The sequence below is a fragment of the Clarias gariepinus genome, chromosome 21 (genome assembly GCF_024256425.1).
Source record: "Clarias gariepinus isolate MV-2021 ecotype Netherlands chromosome 21, CGAR_prim_01v2, whole genome shotgun sequence".
Lineage (NCBI taxonomy): Eukaryota > Metazoa > Chordata > Actinopteri > Siluriformes > Clariidae > Clarias > Clarias gariepinus.
The window spans coordinates 7,763,928-7,780,438 of NC_071120.1; the positions used below are offsets into that span (position 1 = coordinate 7,763,928).

The 16,511-nt window shown below is 41.6% G+C and overlaps 2 protein-coding genes across 5 annotated transcripts; both read right to left on the reverse strand.

Annotated features, from left to right (window-relative positions):
* Positions 1–452: 452 nt before the first annotated feature.
* Positions 453–5,962, reverse strand: vamp8 (vesicle-associated membrane protein 8 (endobrevin)). 2 transcript variants are annotated; one of them, XM_053481429.1, is made up of 3 exons: positions 5,755–5,962; positions 1,105–1,269; positions 453–786 (listed from the first exon to the last, which is right to left on the reverse strand). In XM_053481429.1, the coding sequence occupies exons 1-3, from the start codon at positions 5,779–5,781 to the stop codon at positions 607–609; spliced, it is 372 nt and encodes a 123-aa protein (XP_053337404.1). In that variant the 5' UTR covers positions 5,782–5,962; the 3' UTR covers positions 453–606. The 2 variants fall into 2 exon arrangements, with proteins under 2 accessions (XP_053337404.1, XP_053337406.1); XM_053481431.1 differs by lacking the exon at positions 5,755–5,962 and adding an exon at positions 1,963–2,028.
* A 2,249-nt stretch (positions 5,963–8,211) lies between these two features.
* On the reverse strand, positions 8,212–15,367 carry ncaph (non-SMC condensin I complex, subunit H). 3 transcript variants are annotated; one of them, XM_053481119.1, is made up of 18 exons: positions 15,226–15,367; positions 13,080–13,290; positions 12,873–12,963; positions 12,657–12,746; positions 12,441–12,558; positions 12,187–12,338; positions 11,924–12,113; positions 11,767–11,849; positions 11,466–11,674; positions 11,229–11,374; positions 11,004–11,110; positions 10,540–10,659; positions 10,329–10,436; positions 10,103–10,231; positions 9,713–9,823; positions 9,495–9,565; positions 8,888–8,963; positions 8,212–8,698 (listed from the first exon to the last, which is right to left on the reverse strand). In XM_053481119.1, exons 2-18 carry the CDS (start codon positions 13,283–13,285, stop codon positions 8,639–8,641), a joined length of 2,067 nt encoding a protein of 688 aa, XP_053337094.1. In that variant the 5' UTR covers positions 13,286–13,290; positions 15,226–15,367; the 3' UTR covers positions 8,212–8,638. The 3 variants fall into 3 exon arrangements, with proteins under 3 accessions (XP_053337094.1, XP_053337095.1, XP_053337093.1); XM_053481120.1 differs by having other exon boundaries at positions 12,873–12,960; positions 13,080–13,303; XM_053481118.1 differs by having other exon boundaries at positions 13,080–13,303.
* Positions 15,368–16,511: the final 1,144 nt, after the last annotated feature.

Sequence of the window (16,511 nt, forward strand, 5' to 3'; positions counted from 1 at the left end):
TCCAGCGATCTGTGTGAAATTGACAATATTTTAACGTTGAAGTTGCAGCATTCGGATTTTACTTTTTTTCATAAATTTTTGGAATGTTTAAAGAACTCTGGGGGGTAAAAAAAAAAAAAGTTGGAACAGTGTTGTGGTTTGTTCCAACATTGTTTTCCTGCCAATAATAATTGAATTGTGTGCCAACATTATGGTTTCACAATTAATTATTCAAGAGAAGAAATCTCAGTGTTTTGTAAGAATTTGCAGGTAGCAAGCAGGTCGAAAACAAGCACAACGCTGACAAACTTCATTGTAAGCAGCGTTAAAAGTTGGGTGATGAGCATGATTGAGCTTATGACTGAGCTAAACATTAAAATACAGCGCGCATCACAAAACTGTGCAGTCATCCAGGTGAACTGCTTCTGCAAGATTTATTGGGAATCCTGATCTGAAATATATTATATTATATTATATTATATTATATCTTGGGGTTGTGTGTTATTTAAATATGTCTCAATATCACTGTGTTCGAATGGGACTTTTGTTTTTAAGAATTAAATACAAGTGTATATCTGCCTTCAGGTTTCTGCATGAAATTGGTCTGTGCGGACGAGTGTGAGGGAGTTATGGCTTGGGTGTCGTTGGAGGCGGCGTTTGGGAACTTGTCGGGATGACTCCTGTAGCCAGCAGCACAATGATGAGGATAATGATGGCAACGATGACTATCAATACGACCATCAGCTTGACGTTCTTCCACCAGTAGTGGCGGGCTACTTTCTGCGACGTGTGCTTAAAATTCTGCGCCTGTAGAAAAACAACACTGAAGATTATTATCGCTAACTTTTACCACTAGTTTTAACCCTGTATAAACCCTGTGTAACATTGGGTCCTACATCAAGCGACATTGGGTCAGTCAGAAAAAACATGACTTTGGTGTTGTAACAGTTACTCGGCTCCATCACACCACCCTGACGTCAGTACTTTTACTTCACGGTTTTCTTTGGATATCATATGTTTAAATCATTGATGTAAATGTATTAATCACAACAACAGTCTTAACGGAAGAAAAATAAAGCCTGTTATTTACGTCTGGGCTATATTTGTGTCTAAACAAGGCCTCACCCCAGCCTGCAGGTCCTCGGATTTGTCCATCAGATCATCTAGGCGTTCTCCACGTGCCAGGATTCGCTCCACGTTCTGGGTCATGATGTCCTTCACGCCATCCACCTGAGACTGCAGAGTCTTCACCCGGTTCGCGTCCTCCACCGGGGCTGCTGCGCCCTGCTCCTGCACGACAGCGAGATTCAGGAGAAACAAATTAAACTGATCATGAACATCTCAACGTCACATTTCTAATCCAATCCAATCTAATCTACGTTTCAGGTCTGTTGTCTTTAAACGGTCCACCTTCTTCTTCACAAAAACTCAATATAAAAGGATGATGTTCTTGGTCCCCGAGTCCACTAGGGGGCGAGTGAGACCTGAAACGCAGCTTACCGGGGATCCACGAGAAAACCAGGAATTTAACTGCAGTTTGGTTTGCGGCAAGAGCATAACTGTTAGCGCCTCTGCATATGACCCTCCCGACACACGCCATGTTCTGTTTGTTTCTTACTGACTACAGTAACACCCAGGGCAGTGTGTCAGCACAACGGAAACACTACTGTTCGAGTATGTGTGTGTGTATAGAATTACTACGTTTTGAGCAACAGTATTTCGAGACAGTGTGTGATGATGTGCTGTACAAGCGTTAGTAGCCACAGAGCTCAGAATTTCACACATCACGTTTCTTAACTCGCATTTAGAGCCACCCGATACTTTTCCCCTCGGGTCGTTCTGTGGCGACACCATTTAGCACACACACACACACACACACATATATACACACACACACACTTGATCAAGACCACCTGCTGAGCCACAAAGATGAGCGCTCATGTTACACTCCACACCACAACACGCCACACAAAGCTCATTTACCAGGTCAGCTGCAGCATTGGGGTTCTCCAGGTACACGCTGTGTGAGAACATGACTGCGCGCGTGTGTGTGTGAAAAAGTGTGTTTAAACACTCTGTACAGGCCGAGGCTTTATAAACAACAGAGCTGGGTAACCGGGATACCAAATGGCTCGAAGACGTCACTACCTGCAGCTCTGTGTGTGTGTGTGTGTGAGAGAGAATAGCAGAGCGCTATCGTGTAACATCAGCTACTGAGAGAGAGAGAGAGAGAGAGAGAAAGACAGACAGACAGACAGACATACAATATCACACTGTCTGTGTATTAAAAGGACAATTGGCTTTAAATAGTGATTTAATATTTACTATACAGTGTGTTTTAGCTGTGAAATGTAGAGAGAGAGATATCAGAGTTTTGTAGGAACTTGATGAAGTAATGAATATAAGCAGGTAGAAAACAAGTGTATGCTAAAACTTCATTGCAAGCCACATTGGATGTTTTGTGTTAAGCATAATCTCGAATCAGAGAGTGTGTGTGTGAGAGAGAGAGAGGGAGGGAGAGAGAGAGTGTAAGAGAGGGAGATGCAGCTCGTCCACATTTTTTGCTTTAGTTCTGGTCTCTCACATGCCTGAGCCATGTGACCCGCCTCGACTCCTCGCTCCTTTTGTTCCATTGCTGGTGCCCTGCAATCTCACCTCACACTCATATCTTCTCCTGCCCCAGCATCTGCATCTGCATCTGCCCCTATTTATGGCCCTGCCCCTACTGGTGCTCCTGGCCCCTCCCACCCCGCTCCTGGCCCCTCCCACCCCGCTCCTGGCCCCTACCCCTGCATTGACCCCATTCCTACCTCTGCTCCTGGTCCCTACCCTACTCGGAATGATGGGAGCTGCTGAAGAAAGAATGCTGTGAAGGACAACCTGAGTGAGACCTCCTTATTATCCAGACCTCCTCCTTATCATCATCATCATCGTCGTCGTCGTCTCATTCCCTTTAACGTGTGATATGTAAAGAGCAAAACACAACCCCAAGTTGTCACTTACTTACGAATAAAGAACGGTACAAAAATCCCATTAAACTTGTGACCTGCGCTAAAACTTTCCTTCCTGTAGATAACAGTTAATCAAACCGCAGCTTTATACCGTCACGGAGCAGCGGGAAACGCTAAGCCCCGACACCGAAAACTCCTTACATGAACGTGTCCTTACAGACGAACTTCAACGCCTCAGCTAGGTTTTATCTGTTAAATAACATCAGGTGGGTTGGGTTCATGTGGCGCGAGTCCCGTGTATAAGCTGTTACCATGGAAACCATCACGTATTAAAACAAGAACGTCATCTTGAGGGACGTAAGAGCGTCCGGGGTGAGCGTCCGAGTCACGAGGTTAGACTTCATATCAGGACAAAAACTATTTCATTTTATTAAATAAATGTAATAAATTTTATTAAATATAAAGTTGAATGAAATGCTGTGGTGGTTAAAAAAAAAGGTAAAATACAATAAAATTATAAATAAATAAGTTTAATAATGATAAATACTAATAAACAACAGTTTTATTGTAGGATTACAAAAAAAATTATAATACAATAAAAATTCACTTGCATGGAAAAAATAAAAAACATAAAAATAAATCTTAGTTCACATCTTTTGTTGTGGCACGAAATCCAAATATCACGCTTCACTTCATGATTTTGTTTTTGTCCCCACGATCAAAACTGTCATGGTATTTGATTTGATCAAACATATTTGTGTTTATAAAGGAAAAAAGAGAGAGAGAGAGAGAGAGAAAGAGAGGGGTGGAGCGACGACACACAACAACAAGCAGCTGAGTCACATTTCTTTTTACGGATGGTTGCTGTCATTAGTTAGGACTCCGGTCAGATACAAACTGGCGCAAATTAAGCTGTGAAGCGCTCCTTCTTTCCTTCTGTACAGTCTGTGATTCATCCAGCATAATGTATACAGTTACATACACTTTAACACCTCAGTCATGACATTTTAATTCTATTTTGTTAAGCAACCGTGTAACTATTGGACATTTCCCAGCGTGAACGTTACATACTTATTACACTGTGGGAAAACACTACTTTTTAACTAAGTAAAATTATTGTAATTCTTCTTTCTAGGCAACTTACAGTTCTTTGTATAAGCATTTCACTTCATATCATACTGTGTATGTGATAAATAAAAAGTGTTGCTGCGTACAGGTACGTGTGAGTGTTTTTCTAATACGAGGACATGTTTATGTTGCTTTGTACGAAACAAACAAACAAACAAACAAACACAAACAAAATGAGTTGATAATCTGGCACTAATACAACCTTATTGGGCAACTGTTACTAATCTTCTGGACTGCAATCAACTAAACACACATACACACACACATACACACACATACACACACACATACACACACACATACACACACACATACACACACACATACACACACACATACACACACACATACACACACACACACACACATACACTTCAACCGTATACAGTATAAATCATGACAGATAGGTGTTTTGGTTTGTGCACTCAGGCGCTGTGTGTGTGTGAAGCTAAAGAAAGGAGCCACAAACTCAACGAGCCACTGACACAACGAGCAGGCTGAGCCTTGAGCAGAGAGAGAAAATGGATCTTTAACCTCTCTAATGAGACTTGCTTTTGCTTTACACACGTGCATACAGACACAAAATAAAATGTCTTACGGACACACACACGTGGTCACAGTGTTATAGTAAACAGTACACACGTGCATGAATGTTGATTATACCAGTGAGAGACGCGCACTAAGACCCAGCAGGGAAGACGATTACCCACAATTCCGCAGCGCAAAAGAGAGAAAAACCGGTGGCTCAGTTGTGATCACGTGACGCTCGGTGTCAAAACAACAAGCGCATGCGTGATACATGATACTCAGTGCTCGTAAACCAAGATTTGTTCGCTTTCCAAGTCAAAATTTATAAAAAATTTTGCTCGTCCTGTGGAACACTCGCAATCCGCGTTACTCGCAATCCAAGGTTTTACTGTATCTGTGATTAGAGAGAAAAAACAACAAGCAGCTGAGTCATGTTTCTTTTTTTGGGTGTATGTTGTCACGCTTTAGATTGAACCGGCGCAGGGTCAGACTCAAGTGTGAGAGGTGCGTGTGTGTGAGTGTACGGGTACGAGTGGAGTCCAGATATGAGGATGTGATTATGATGATTTGTACAGAACAAACAAACAAGCAAAGAAACAAAACTAGTGAAATGGTAAATCTGACAATGATACAGCCTTGTTGGGCAACTTTTACTAATCTTCTGGTCCACAATCACACACACACACACACCTTATTCTATTGTACACCTGTGATTAGAGAGAGAGAGAGAGAGAGAGAGAGAGAGAGACTTTTCTGGCCTTTCATGCTGTAAATAATCCCTCAGGGTTTTTCTTTTTTCTTCCCTTTTCCACTAAATCTGTCTCCTTAATCAAACCTCTCTGAGAAAGTGTTGAAACTGTCAGACTGAATCGAGGTGCAGATTTACTCTCTCTTTTTCCAGAAACATAAAACATAAAAATGGAGTCTCTGGACTATCTGACTGTTCAAACCTGTTGAGCACAAAAACAGGAACTTTAGTGCAGCTTCTCTAAAACACTAACTGTAGACTGAAAAACACCTTCACAATCACAAGCAGAAGCACAACCAGTAAAGCTTAAAACATGAATAATAAATGAATAAATACACAAATAAATAGATAAAATACTAAGAAGGGAGATTCTGTTCTAGCTCCACCAGCATGTTGTATGTTTTAGACCCAAACTCTTACCATACTGTTCGGATCTCCGACTCCCATCGTGTAAACCTGACGGATGATTCAGTAAAACTGCCACCAAACCCCACTTTAATCCTCCGTGTTTCCGTCAGACTTTCCGCACTTTATCACAAACACACGAAGCGTCGGGGACTTCCTGAAATACTTCACGTCTTTTCTTCTCTTCTTTTCTTTCCTCGTTTGAATTCCTCCGCTAAACGGGTGCGATCCTGATTTCAGCCACTAGGGGGAGAGAGCGCCTAACAGAGCAAGTCCCGCCTTCTTCCTTCTCTGTGATTGGCTCAGCGTTCGCACTCTTCGCGGACGACTGGTTGCCTGCACAATCATATTAGCCAATGGGAGCGCAAAAGCCGGAATACGGATAGGACAAGAAATCGTATATACCCGAGCAACAGGTTGAACTAAAAAACAAATAAATAAACAAGAAAAGTGAAATCTGGGACCAACTGTTTGAAAAAAGAAAAATATGAATGTAGGAACATCCTACATGGTGGTTTTACGTTTCAATGTTTGTAACAAATGTTTTATAGTTGTTATAACTTTTATAATACATGTTTTAAATATTTTACGCGGTACGTCAGACCGACAGAAAGCAGAAAGACCTGTCTCACAACCTAAAAAAAAACACATCTATTTATTCATTGTTCTTCATGTTTGCGTCACTGAACCTGAATTCCGCCCCGCCCAGGACAGGTGAGTCTGTGACGTCATCGCTAAGCCACACCCACACGCTGCCCTTTTCAAATTTGCCTCGACATGTTCGCTCACGCGCGCGTCTGTTGAACAGTGGAGGAAAGCCTGAGAAATATGCAAATCAGGCGCCGCGCGAACAGATTCCTATTGGCTGTTGCGATGAGGGAAATTAGCATATGTAAATACAGAACGTTCTAGTGCTCATTCTGTAAACACGCATGTTGAGGATCTTATTAGAATATGCAAATGAGTTGCTGTCAACCGTTTCCTGCCTTCTATAAGGCTGTAGCAGGACCTAATTAGAATATATGCAAATGAGCTGCCACTAGCTCTGTTTTGGACATTAGTGCTGTGTTAGCATTTTATCTGAGTGAATAAAATAACTGGTATCATGTCAGTAATGTTGTCTTGCTAGTTAAGCAAAAATATTTTCTTTATATTAATTAACAAACCTGCACAGCTCACTCTGAAACTGTAGAAACTAGCTCGCTAACGCTAGATAGCTATTAGAGATGCTTTCAGTTATGAATCACAATTCATTTGTGTAGTGATTGACGTATCACCCCACCGACTACAAAATAATAATAATAATAAATATTCATATGTTTATAATAGAGATCGATGAGAACTGTCTGGTTTTCAGTTTGATTAGCCATGATCGGTGATCGGCTGATCAGACTCGGATATAAACGATGCAAAAGCTTCTGACTGGTGCAACAGATTTTTATGGCGTTACATTTTTAAAAATGACATGCATTAGAAACCCTGCGTGCCCTTGTTAGAAGCCGGACACACTCCACACTCTTACAGCCACTCAACCCACCCGTCACGGTCATGTTGAGTTTTGAGAGATTGGAGGCATTTAAGGCGGTAAAACGTCGCTTTATAATCCTACAGGTGGTGCACTCTTTCATTCCGTGTGGTAGGAGTGACTTATTTGCTAAGTTTGTGTAGAAATAATTATGGCAGATGATAGAGATACATGCTGCTCCATTAAATGTTAAACTCTTGCATTTGAAGTTAGTTTGTATTGTTTAAATGCTGCGCATGGTTTTTAATTGAGAAAACTAATGTTATTATGAACGGGCTACATTTAATTACTCTTTTAACTTTTATAAAGATGTAAAATTGTAACAAATTTATACAATCACATTTTTAATAAAATCAGCACTGAGGTAACATATCAGGAGCTGACTGTTGACTCCAGGACATGTTTAGATCGTTCGTTCACTTAAATTAGCTAATGAATAAGTATATGCTTTGAGCATTGCACTGACAATCTGCATCATGGCCACAAGCAATCAAAGCTGTAAGGAAGATATTTATGCTTTATAATCCAATCACACTGATTTCTATATAAAAAATATTGAGATACTAGTGATGGGGGTGGGATTGATTGTGTGGTATCACGATTCTTTTGCATGACAATTCATGCATCGCCACACTACGAGTCCAGAATAGATTTATCCTTAATGGCACAGGAATATTCCAGGCCTCAGAGCGAGAATGAGGAAGCAGTTTCACACATGAACTGGCCAACAAAGTGTTTGCTGTAATCAAACCTGAAGGTGACTGAATGAAATCTTACGCTGCGTGACATTTTGTCCCACTGGCCCATTTTAGCTGCTTAAATGCTAAATCATCCATCAAGTTCGCACAAATGGCTGACAATTATCATATGCAAATAAGATACACACTGGATTCTAAACATAGTTTATCTGTGCTGATTTAAGGATGAAGTTATATACACACTTTAAAGACGAGAAATACTCAGATTTAATGACACAAAAGGAAAAGAAAACAAAAAACATCTAAATAAAACAATGTTTAAATTAAGTAGACAAGACATAAAAGAGGTCCATGAAGCTGAGTGAAATGTCTGAACAAGATCCAAGCGCGAACATGACGACCCGATACAAAAAAGGCTCATTTTCATGCATTATTTTTTTTCACATGATTCTGAACAACAGAATTACCACAGTTAAAATATTTTATTACAAATTTAAACCAGAGGAAATATTCTTTACTGTAAAACAGCTGCTTCTTACATGTGGAATAAAACATACTGTACACTGTTTATATATATATATATAAAAAAGGGGAAAAAAAGAAATAAATCTAAAAAAAATTCTTCCTTAAAACACTGGAAAATAAAACAAAAAACCCTGGCAGCATGTGCATGTCCTTAATGTCCCTGCTTGATGATGATGTCCGACATGTCGTCCACTTTGTGAAGCTCCAGGTTCTGCAAGTAAGAAAACACATGACCTTCTCATGACCAGGAAATGTTTTCTGTACATAGACTTACAGTCACTTTATTAATAATATACCTAACCTATGCGAACTAAATGAAAGTGAACCAGTGTGACTGAATTGTACATGTTTGGATATATTTATTGTGTCATAAAAAGACAAATGAGTAAATAGGACTCACCTTCTCGTTGGCCAGATGAAGGAGAGCGACAAAGGCCAAGGGCACAGACAGGTTACTGGCCATAGTGCCAGGCAACCTGGGATAAATTCAAAGAAACAAATTATTATATAAGGGTCGTTCAAGTCAAACAGAACTTGTGATGAAATTTCTGGTGAATCAGGATGTGACATTTACAGAAGACTTCAAGCGCATTACAGTGATGAGACTCTTAGTCACAGTGGAACATTTAAAAGGTGCAAACGTTTTTAAAGAAGGCCACGTGCACGTCCCCCCTGTACTTGAAACTGCAGTTGATCGTTCTGATGTCTGTACACATTATTCAGTTCACATGATAAGTCCCGGTTTGACTCGAACACCCCATGTATGATTCTTTGTGAGCAAAACAGAGGAGCTGAGTGTGCTGACGCTCCGTGGAGGTACAACAGCTGGATGAGGATGGGATTTATCTACGAGTAGAGCTTTCTGGACGAGTGTCGATGGCAACAGGTTTTACACCATTTCCTTTTTTCTGATCTGTCCAGTGAACCGGTGATGAAATCATGTGTACATATGAACCGAAGAACTGACCTAAAATTACAAGCATGTGATGCATGTTCGTGTGTCTTACTTCTGTAAGAGCGTTCTGGTGGACTGGCTGAAGGATTTCTCTCCCGGGATTTCGGAGGACTTCTCAACCTCCTGAGGAGCAAAACACAGAGCAAGATGAAGCTCGACACCTCAGATCAACAAGAAGGCAGTATTAAGATTACTGTTATTATTACTGCTATGCACTCGTCTATCGTTCTGTGTGTATATATGTGTGTGTGTGTGTAACAGAGAGAATACCGTGGCTGGTTTTTCGGGGCTGTCCGTCAGGAGGCTCCACATGCTGCTCTTCAGGCGCTTCATGTCCATCTTCTTGGCCGTCTTGGCGTAATTAATCTCGATGATGTTGACCTGGAAAAAAGAAAACAGAGACGGTGTGAGTTGATGCGTCTCCAGAGGACAACCGGTCTTATTCGCATTGCTCAGCTCTTTTAGGGCAACGTTTCCCGCTCAGTAAATATTTTCTCTCCTCACGGGAACCCGACTCGGACCGTTTGTCACTCCCAGTGGGATCGTATTCACAATAAACAAGTTGTAATAATAAACATGACGGGGGGAAAAGCAACAGTGAGAAAGCGAGCTGACTCCAGGACTATTTGTATATTATTATTATTATGGGGTAAGAGTTACTTTATATGGCTCGGGCACCAGGCAGTCTTCTCCGTACGTGGAGACACCGTCGCCATCCAGCCTGTCCGACATGGGCTGAGAGTCATCCGATCCTGGGAAGCCTTCGACATCATCGTCGCTGTCCTCGAGCTGCCAGATTGTCCACAACAGGGGTCACATTACTGATGACATCATAAAGAACGAAGAAAATCATGTCCTGTGTGTGTGTGTGTGCGTGCTTGTGTACCTGCAGCCGTGGGCAGAAGTTAGCAGTGTCATTGGCGTTGTTATAGTCGTACTCTCCGATGTCCTCAGCGAGCTCACCCGATATCCTCTTCTTGTCTTTTGTAATCAGCTACAGCGCACAAGCGCAAGAGGCACAATAAGCCGTTAGTGTTCGTGTAAAGTCAACAGGAAGCAACATTTCGTCTGTGTATTGTGTAACAGTGCTGAGTCACCGTGCTGGCAGGTTTGAGGCTGAGCTGAGACAAGTTGCTGAGGGGATACTGGAAATCTGCAGGCAGAGTGGTTTTCTTGTTGCTGGTGTTCAGGGCAGATTTACTAATGGTGGTCGCCGCCTGGAAATGACAGATGAGTCATGGACAAAATGGAAAAATAAATAGAAATATAAATGAAAGAAAAGCAAAGAATGATAGTGAAAGCAGGAGTGCAAAAAAAAAAAAAAAGGATTGCAACATTGATCACAATGCCCGTCATATACCCTGAAATAAGTAAGAATTAGAAGATCTGGCAACTTTTTAACAGTGGGAAAAAATAAGGATTTTTAATCCTACAAGTTAAAAAAAAAAAAGTTTGATATTCATTAAAATCTCTGTGTCTGTGCAGCTGTTATTATTGTTTCAATGATTCAGTTGCGTGTTGTGTATTCCTGCACTAAAGTGACCCGTGAATGAGATCTCACTCTGGTGGTTCGGAAGTAGTTGTGAAAGTGGACGTCCTCGCTGAAGTCGATCACCAGGGGGTTTTTCGGCGCTCGCTTTTTAGTTTCCTTCTCCGGCTTGTGATCCTCTATGAAACGAACACAAAGAAAAACACATTCTTATCAACACACATGTCACATGACGTACACTGCTAACACTTTACTGCGCGGTTGTGTATGTATGTGTGTGCGAGCGAGAGAGCTCACGTTTGTGCGTGGGTTTGAAGAGCCAGTATCCCGGGCCGACCCAGGTCGCCATGGTGCGAGGGCTGAAGTACGAATACTCTCTGGGTTTGTCCGACAGCTGCAGGCACATGGTGGTGATGTCCCCCTGTCCGATCGGTATCACCCCTCTGCACAGACACGTCATTCATGTTCACACGACCGGGAAAATCTATGAAAAGCCTTGAGCGCTTTGGAAACACTTTGTATCGTCTTTCTCACCGGATTTTCTCGGGGCTCCTCTTAGAGCAGGCGTCCTTGCGCTCGTCGAAGGGGTCCGCGCAGTCTCCCGGTCCGTCGTCGTCTCCGTCTGCATCAAAATGGTCCGCGAAGTCCGGCGCCTCATCTGCATCCGGCTCGATGTCAGCGTTGACATCGAACGCATGCTCGCCCTGCTTCATTTTCTCCAACAGCTGGTTCAGACTGGTCGTCTGTGAACACGAACACGGCCGAGGGTTAGCAATTACTTAAACAACAGAAGACTGCATCGTGTTTGGACACAATTTTTTTTTTTTAAATAAACCTGGTCAGGCGTCCACTGGGTGAAGGAGAAATCTTCTAGTGATGGGCAGATGGGCATCTTTTCCTCCAGAGTCTTTAAACTGACTGCAGGTAAAAACAAACAAACTCTGTCTCTCTCTGCTCAGACTTCACGTGACATGTTAAGGGTGCTGAAGTACCTGTAAAGGGCGAGGCAGGTGTGTGCTGTACAGGTGTGGGCGAGCTGGGTGGTCTGGAGTGCAGCAGGGTCATGTGGGACGGAAACCGGAGCTCGCAGCGGCTGTCCTCGCTGAACAGCACGGACAGGAAGACCCCAGCCGTACTGTTCTCGTCGAAAGACGCAGCCATGCGCTGGAACATGGGGTCCACCTGTAACGGCACGCGGCGTTGAGACGAGAGGTTTCGAGACTGTTGGATCTTGTGCGAACTCGGCGTTCTTTACCTCACACTTCATCTCTGACTCTGAGAGGTTGATGTTGCTCAGGTTCTGCTCCACCGTCTTCTTCGGAGGCCGCTTCTTCGGCGCTTGCTTTGTGGCTGCCTGCTCACTCGCACTGCCGTCTTCCGTCTCCCCGTCCACTCCTGCCTCCTGGTCTAGTAAGTACACAAACAAACAGATTTGACTCTTTATCTAAAACACGGATGTAAAATGTACCGGTGTGCTGGTATGACACACACACACACACACACACGTACCATCCTTCGGTTTGGTCTCGGAGCCCAGGCCGCCCAGGACTCTGTAGGCGTCGGCATGGACCGCGTCCACCCTCACTGCGTAGATCTTGGTGCTGGCGTCCAGCGTTCCTGCGGCCACCTGAACACACACACAGCATTGCGTAAAAAACAGACATGAGTGTCGTTAGATGATTTCCTGACAGGAGCGTATGAAAACATTGCTGAAGTCACCCTGACCTTAAAGTTGAGCTCGGAGTCTTTCTCCTTGAGGATATCTGCCATATAATCGATGAGGTGCAGGCCAAACGCGTTCTTCGTTGTGATTTTCTACAGACATGTCGATTAAGAAAAACAAAGATTATGAATTTACATAATTATTTAGCTCTGTATGTATGTGTGTGTGTGTGTGTGTGTGTGTGTGTGTGTGTGTGTGTGTTTAAGTTTTCCGCTCACGTTTTCCGTTGAGAGTTTGATACAGGTCGAGTAATGCTCTGAGATCTGCGCAGATGACAGCTTGGGCACGGCAGCCGGAGTTCCTGTGCTGCTGAAAACACATTAAACACATTGTTTTAAATATTATAAACCCTGCTCGCAATCAAATCTCCATTATATCAGAATAATTACATAAAACAACAAGATGAGGATTAGGGCTCGGCTCACCCGAAGGCTTCGTTGATGGAGGAATCGGCTCCTGCGTGAAGATCTATGACTCTCGACCTGCGCCTCTGCCGTCGCTCCTGTTCATCATCGTTGCTCTGGATGGAACCGAGAAGCGGCGTGCTGGTGGCAGACAGGGCCGTCTTGTGTCCTAGCGCCGGAGAGGACCACTGCCGTGGCCGGGAAGTCGGTGTGCTCACTACACTCATGCTGCCTGTCGATCAAATCTAGAGTGAGGCATGGAAAATATTTACTGATTACCAGAGGTGTCAAGTAATGAAGTACAAATACTTTGCTACATTACTTAAGTAGAAATTTTGGGTATCTATATTTTACTGGAGTAATTATTTTTCAGCCGACTTTTTACTTCTACTCCTTACATTTTCACGCAATTATCTGTACTTTCTACTCCTTACATTTAAAAAATAGCCTCGTTACTCATTTTATTTCAGCTTATCATTCAAAAAACAAACAATGATAAATCGCGCCATCCAGATGGAGCGAATTTGGTTGTGGTTGGATGAGAAGTATAAACATACCATTCCGACACCCTATTGGTTGGTACGCGATCCATCGCACCTGCACATGACGTCACGTCACACACTCCAGCAAGGACGTTTAAATAAAATAGCATTTCCGGTTGATAAGGTTGTGATAAGTAGACAAAGATGTCCGTGATAGAGACTCAATGCGAAATGTCAACCAAGCACCAGCGAGGAAGGTGTGTATATATATATATATATATATATATATATATATATATATATAAATAATTAATCACTTGGATTAATCATTCATTCTGACAGCACTAATGTTTATTGTAGACAACCATACAAGGGTAACTGTTACTAAGCCTGCCCTGGGTAAAGTAATTTTCTTGTATGTTGCCCTCACAGATTCCTGCAGCTAAGCTTGGATGTACATTTACATTCCAATAAAGGTTACCGATGACATGCCTCTGAGGTTTTACTTTTTGCACAATTAAAATACTTATAGGCAACTAGTTTTCATATCTTCTTCTCTATAAAACATGTTAATGCTCAGTAGTACACATATATGATTCTTTAATGTATTTGCACTGTACTAAAATGCATTCTTTTTTAATTGCCATATACAGTATCCCAAATAACTATGGCCTTAAATACAACAACAAAAAACAACAATAAATTTTGCTTTTTTTTTTAATAAGGCATTAGTGCAGTATATAGGCCCGTGGCACAGCCTAAGCTTTTACTCTTAATGATTTTTTTCCCCCTTATGTTACTTTTACTTTTATACTTTAAGTAGTTTTGAAACCAGTACTTTTACACTTTTACCTGAGTAAAAAGCTTGAGCTAATACTTCAACTTCTAAAGAAGTCTTTTTAAACCCTAGTATCTATACTTCTACTCAAGTAATGAATGTGAATACTTTTGACACCACTGCTGATCACAGAGTCCATGAGGGTCTCGTGCTCTCTCTCTCCCGCTCATCGTCAGTACCGCTGTATACAGGAACATCTATCCTGGGAGACTCAGGGCATGAGACAGGGGTGCCGATCCATCACAGGGTGACACACACAATCACACACTATGTGCCATCTGTGAGAGGCAGTTAACTTAACCTGCATGACTTTGGACTTTTAGACTCCCCGAACTCAAACATAATTATGACCTGAGTAAGACTGAGTAGAAATAAACACATGAGGTGAGGAAAAACTGTTCTATTTAATGATCGAATCATCTGAGTCGACTCTCTTAAACGATTCATTTGTGAATCGTTTGATTTAAAAACACAAATAGCCCGAATATATTCGTCTTTTCTTATTAAACTGAATCATAATTCACGTTTTATTTTTCAAATAACTATACACCTTGTACTTTGAAAGATGAAGAATTATTCACTTTTATTCTGAAAATCATAATTTGTTTTGTACTTTAACATGTATAAGTGAGTGCTATCCTGCAGTTTTTCTTAGCTATTTATTTAAAAAATCATAATTTTTATGTCCTTTCATGACAAAAACTTTCTCTAAGGACAAACCTGAGGCGAAAGACATAAATAAAGCATTACAGCTAGCATGCTAATGCAGTAGCATGCTAGCTCGGGTTGCTAATAAACAACACGAACACACACATTTCAACAAACGCGAATAGACTGAAACACTCACCCTGTTCCGCCGCGAAACTCTATAATGAATATCCAGTTACTTGTTTGTGATTAAAACAAATATATTTATTAAAACAATAAATCCTGACTTTACTAGAAACTAAACCGAACACGGGACCAGCAGCGTCTCTTTCTCCTCTATTTGAAATTTAGCGCCGGACGGTTGGTACGTCATGCGTCCGTGATGACGACATCACGCACGCACCCCACGCACGACGCCTGAGCATAAAAGCTAACTGCTGATCCCGGATCGGAAACGTAAAGTTAAAATTGCAGCGCATTCCAATCAGTGGAAAATCAAAACTGTTTTGAGATCAGTTTGAGCAAGCTTGTCACTGTTCCAGTCAAAACTGTAGTCAGTTTCTCTGTCTGTATGTAAAATTGAGTTTGGACAACAATGTGTGGAAGAAAGTGTTTTATTTATTTTATTCAATATTTAAAAATAACTTCTTTAACAAACACATATAAATATTATATGCTTCCAAATTAATCATACACACCATGGTGCAGTAAAAAGAGCTGACATGTAACATATTTAGCTGACTGTTTCAGGATATACTACTGTTGGACGAAACCAGAGCACCCAGAGGAAACCCAACACACACATGGAGAACATACAAACTCCAGACAGGAATCAAACCCAGATCCTGGAGGTGCAAGGCGGTAGTGCTAAACACTACACCAGCAGTCACTTTCAAGCTTGTAGGAAAATCGAATTGTGAACGTTTTAGGAACCAGAAACTGTTAGGTCGGTTAACTCAGGATTTCATTACAAGGTCAAAATGATGATCGTGTTTGAATTATAGAAATTAATATGCAAGTCATACAAGGTGGCTATTTGTAATGTTTCCTCTAAGGGACATGCACAGAAAATTAAAACCTGTGTTTAGAAAAGTGATGCAGAAGGCAAATGTGTTTAATAATAAAAAAAAAAGGTAAAATGCACTAGATGGCAGTAACGTTGCATGACCTCAGGATGAATTCAGTCGGGCAAATCCATAAACCGTAAAATGTTTGAAACTTTTACGATTGAATTAACTAAAACTCAGTTAGGCAATAATTGAAAATGCTCTGAAACTCAGTTAGGAAATAATTGAAAAATCTTTTAGACTTTCATTATCAGCCACATCTCTCTCTCTCTCTCTCTCTCTCTCTCTCTCTCTCTCTCTCACAGAGGCTAGTATCCTTCCCTGTCACACACAGACACAAACACACAGGGGAAATGAATGGGTTGGACTGTGTCAGAGTTCACTGCTGAAGGCCAGAGAAACTTTTTAAAAGGTCATA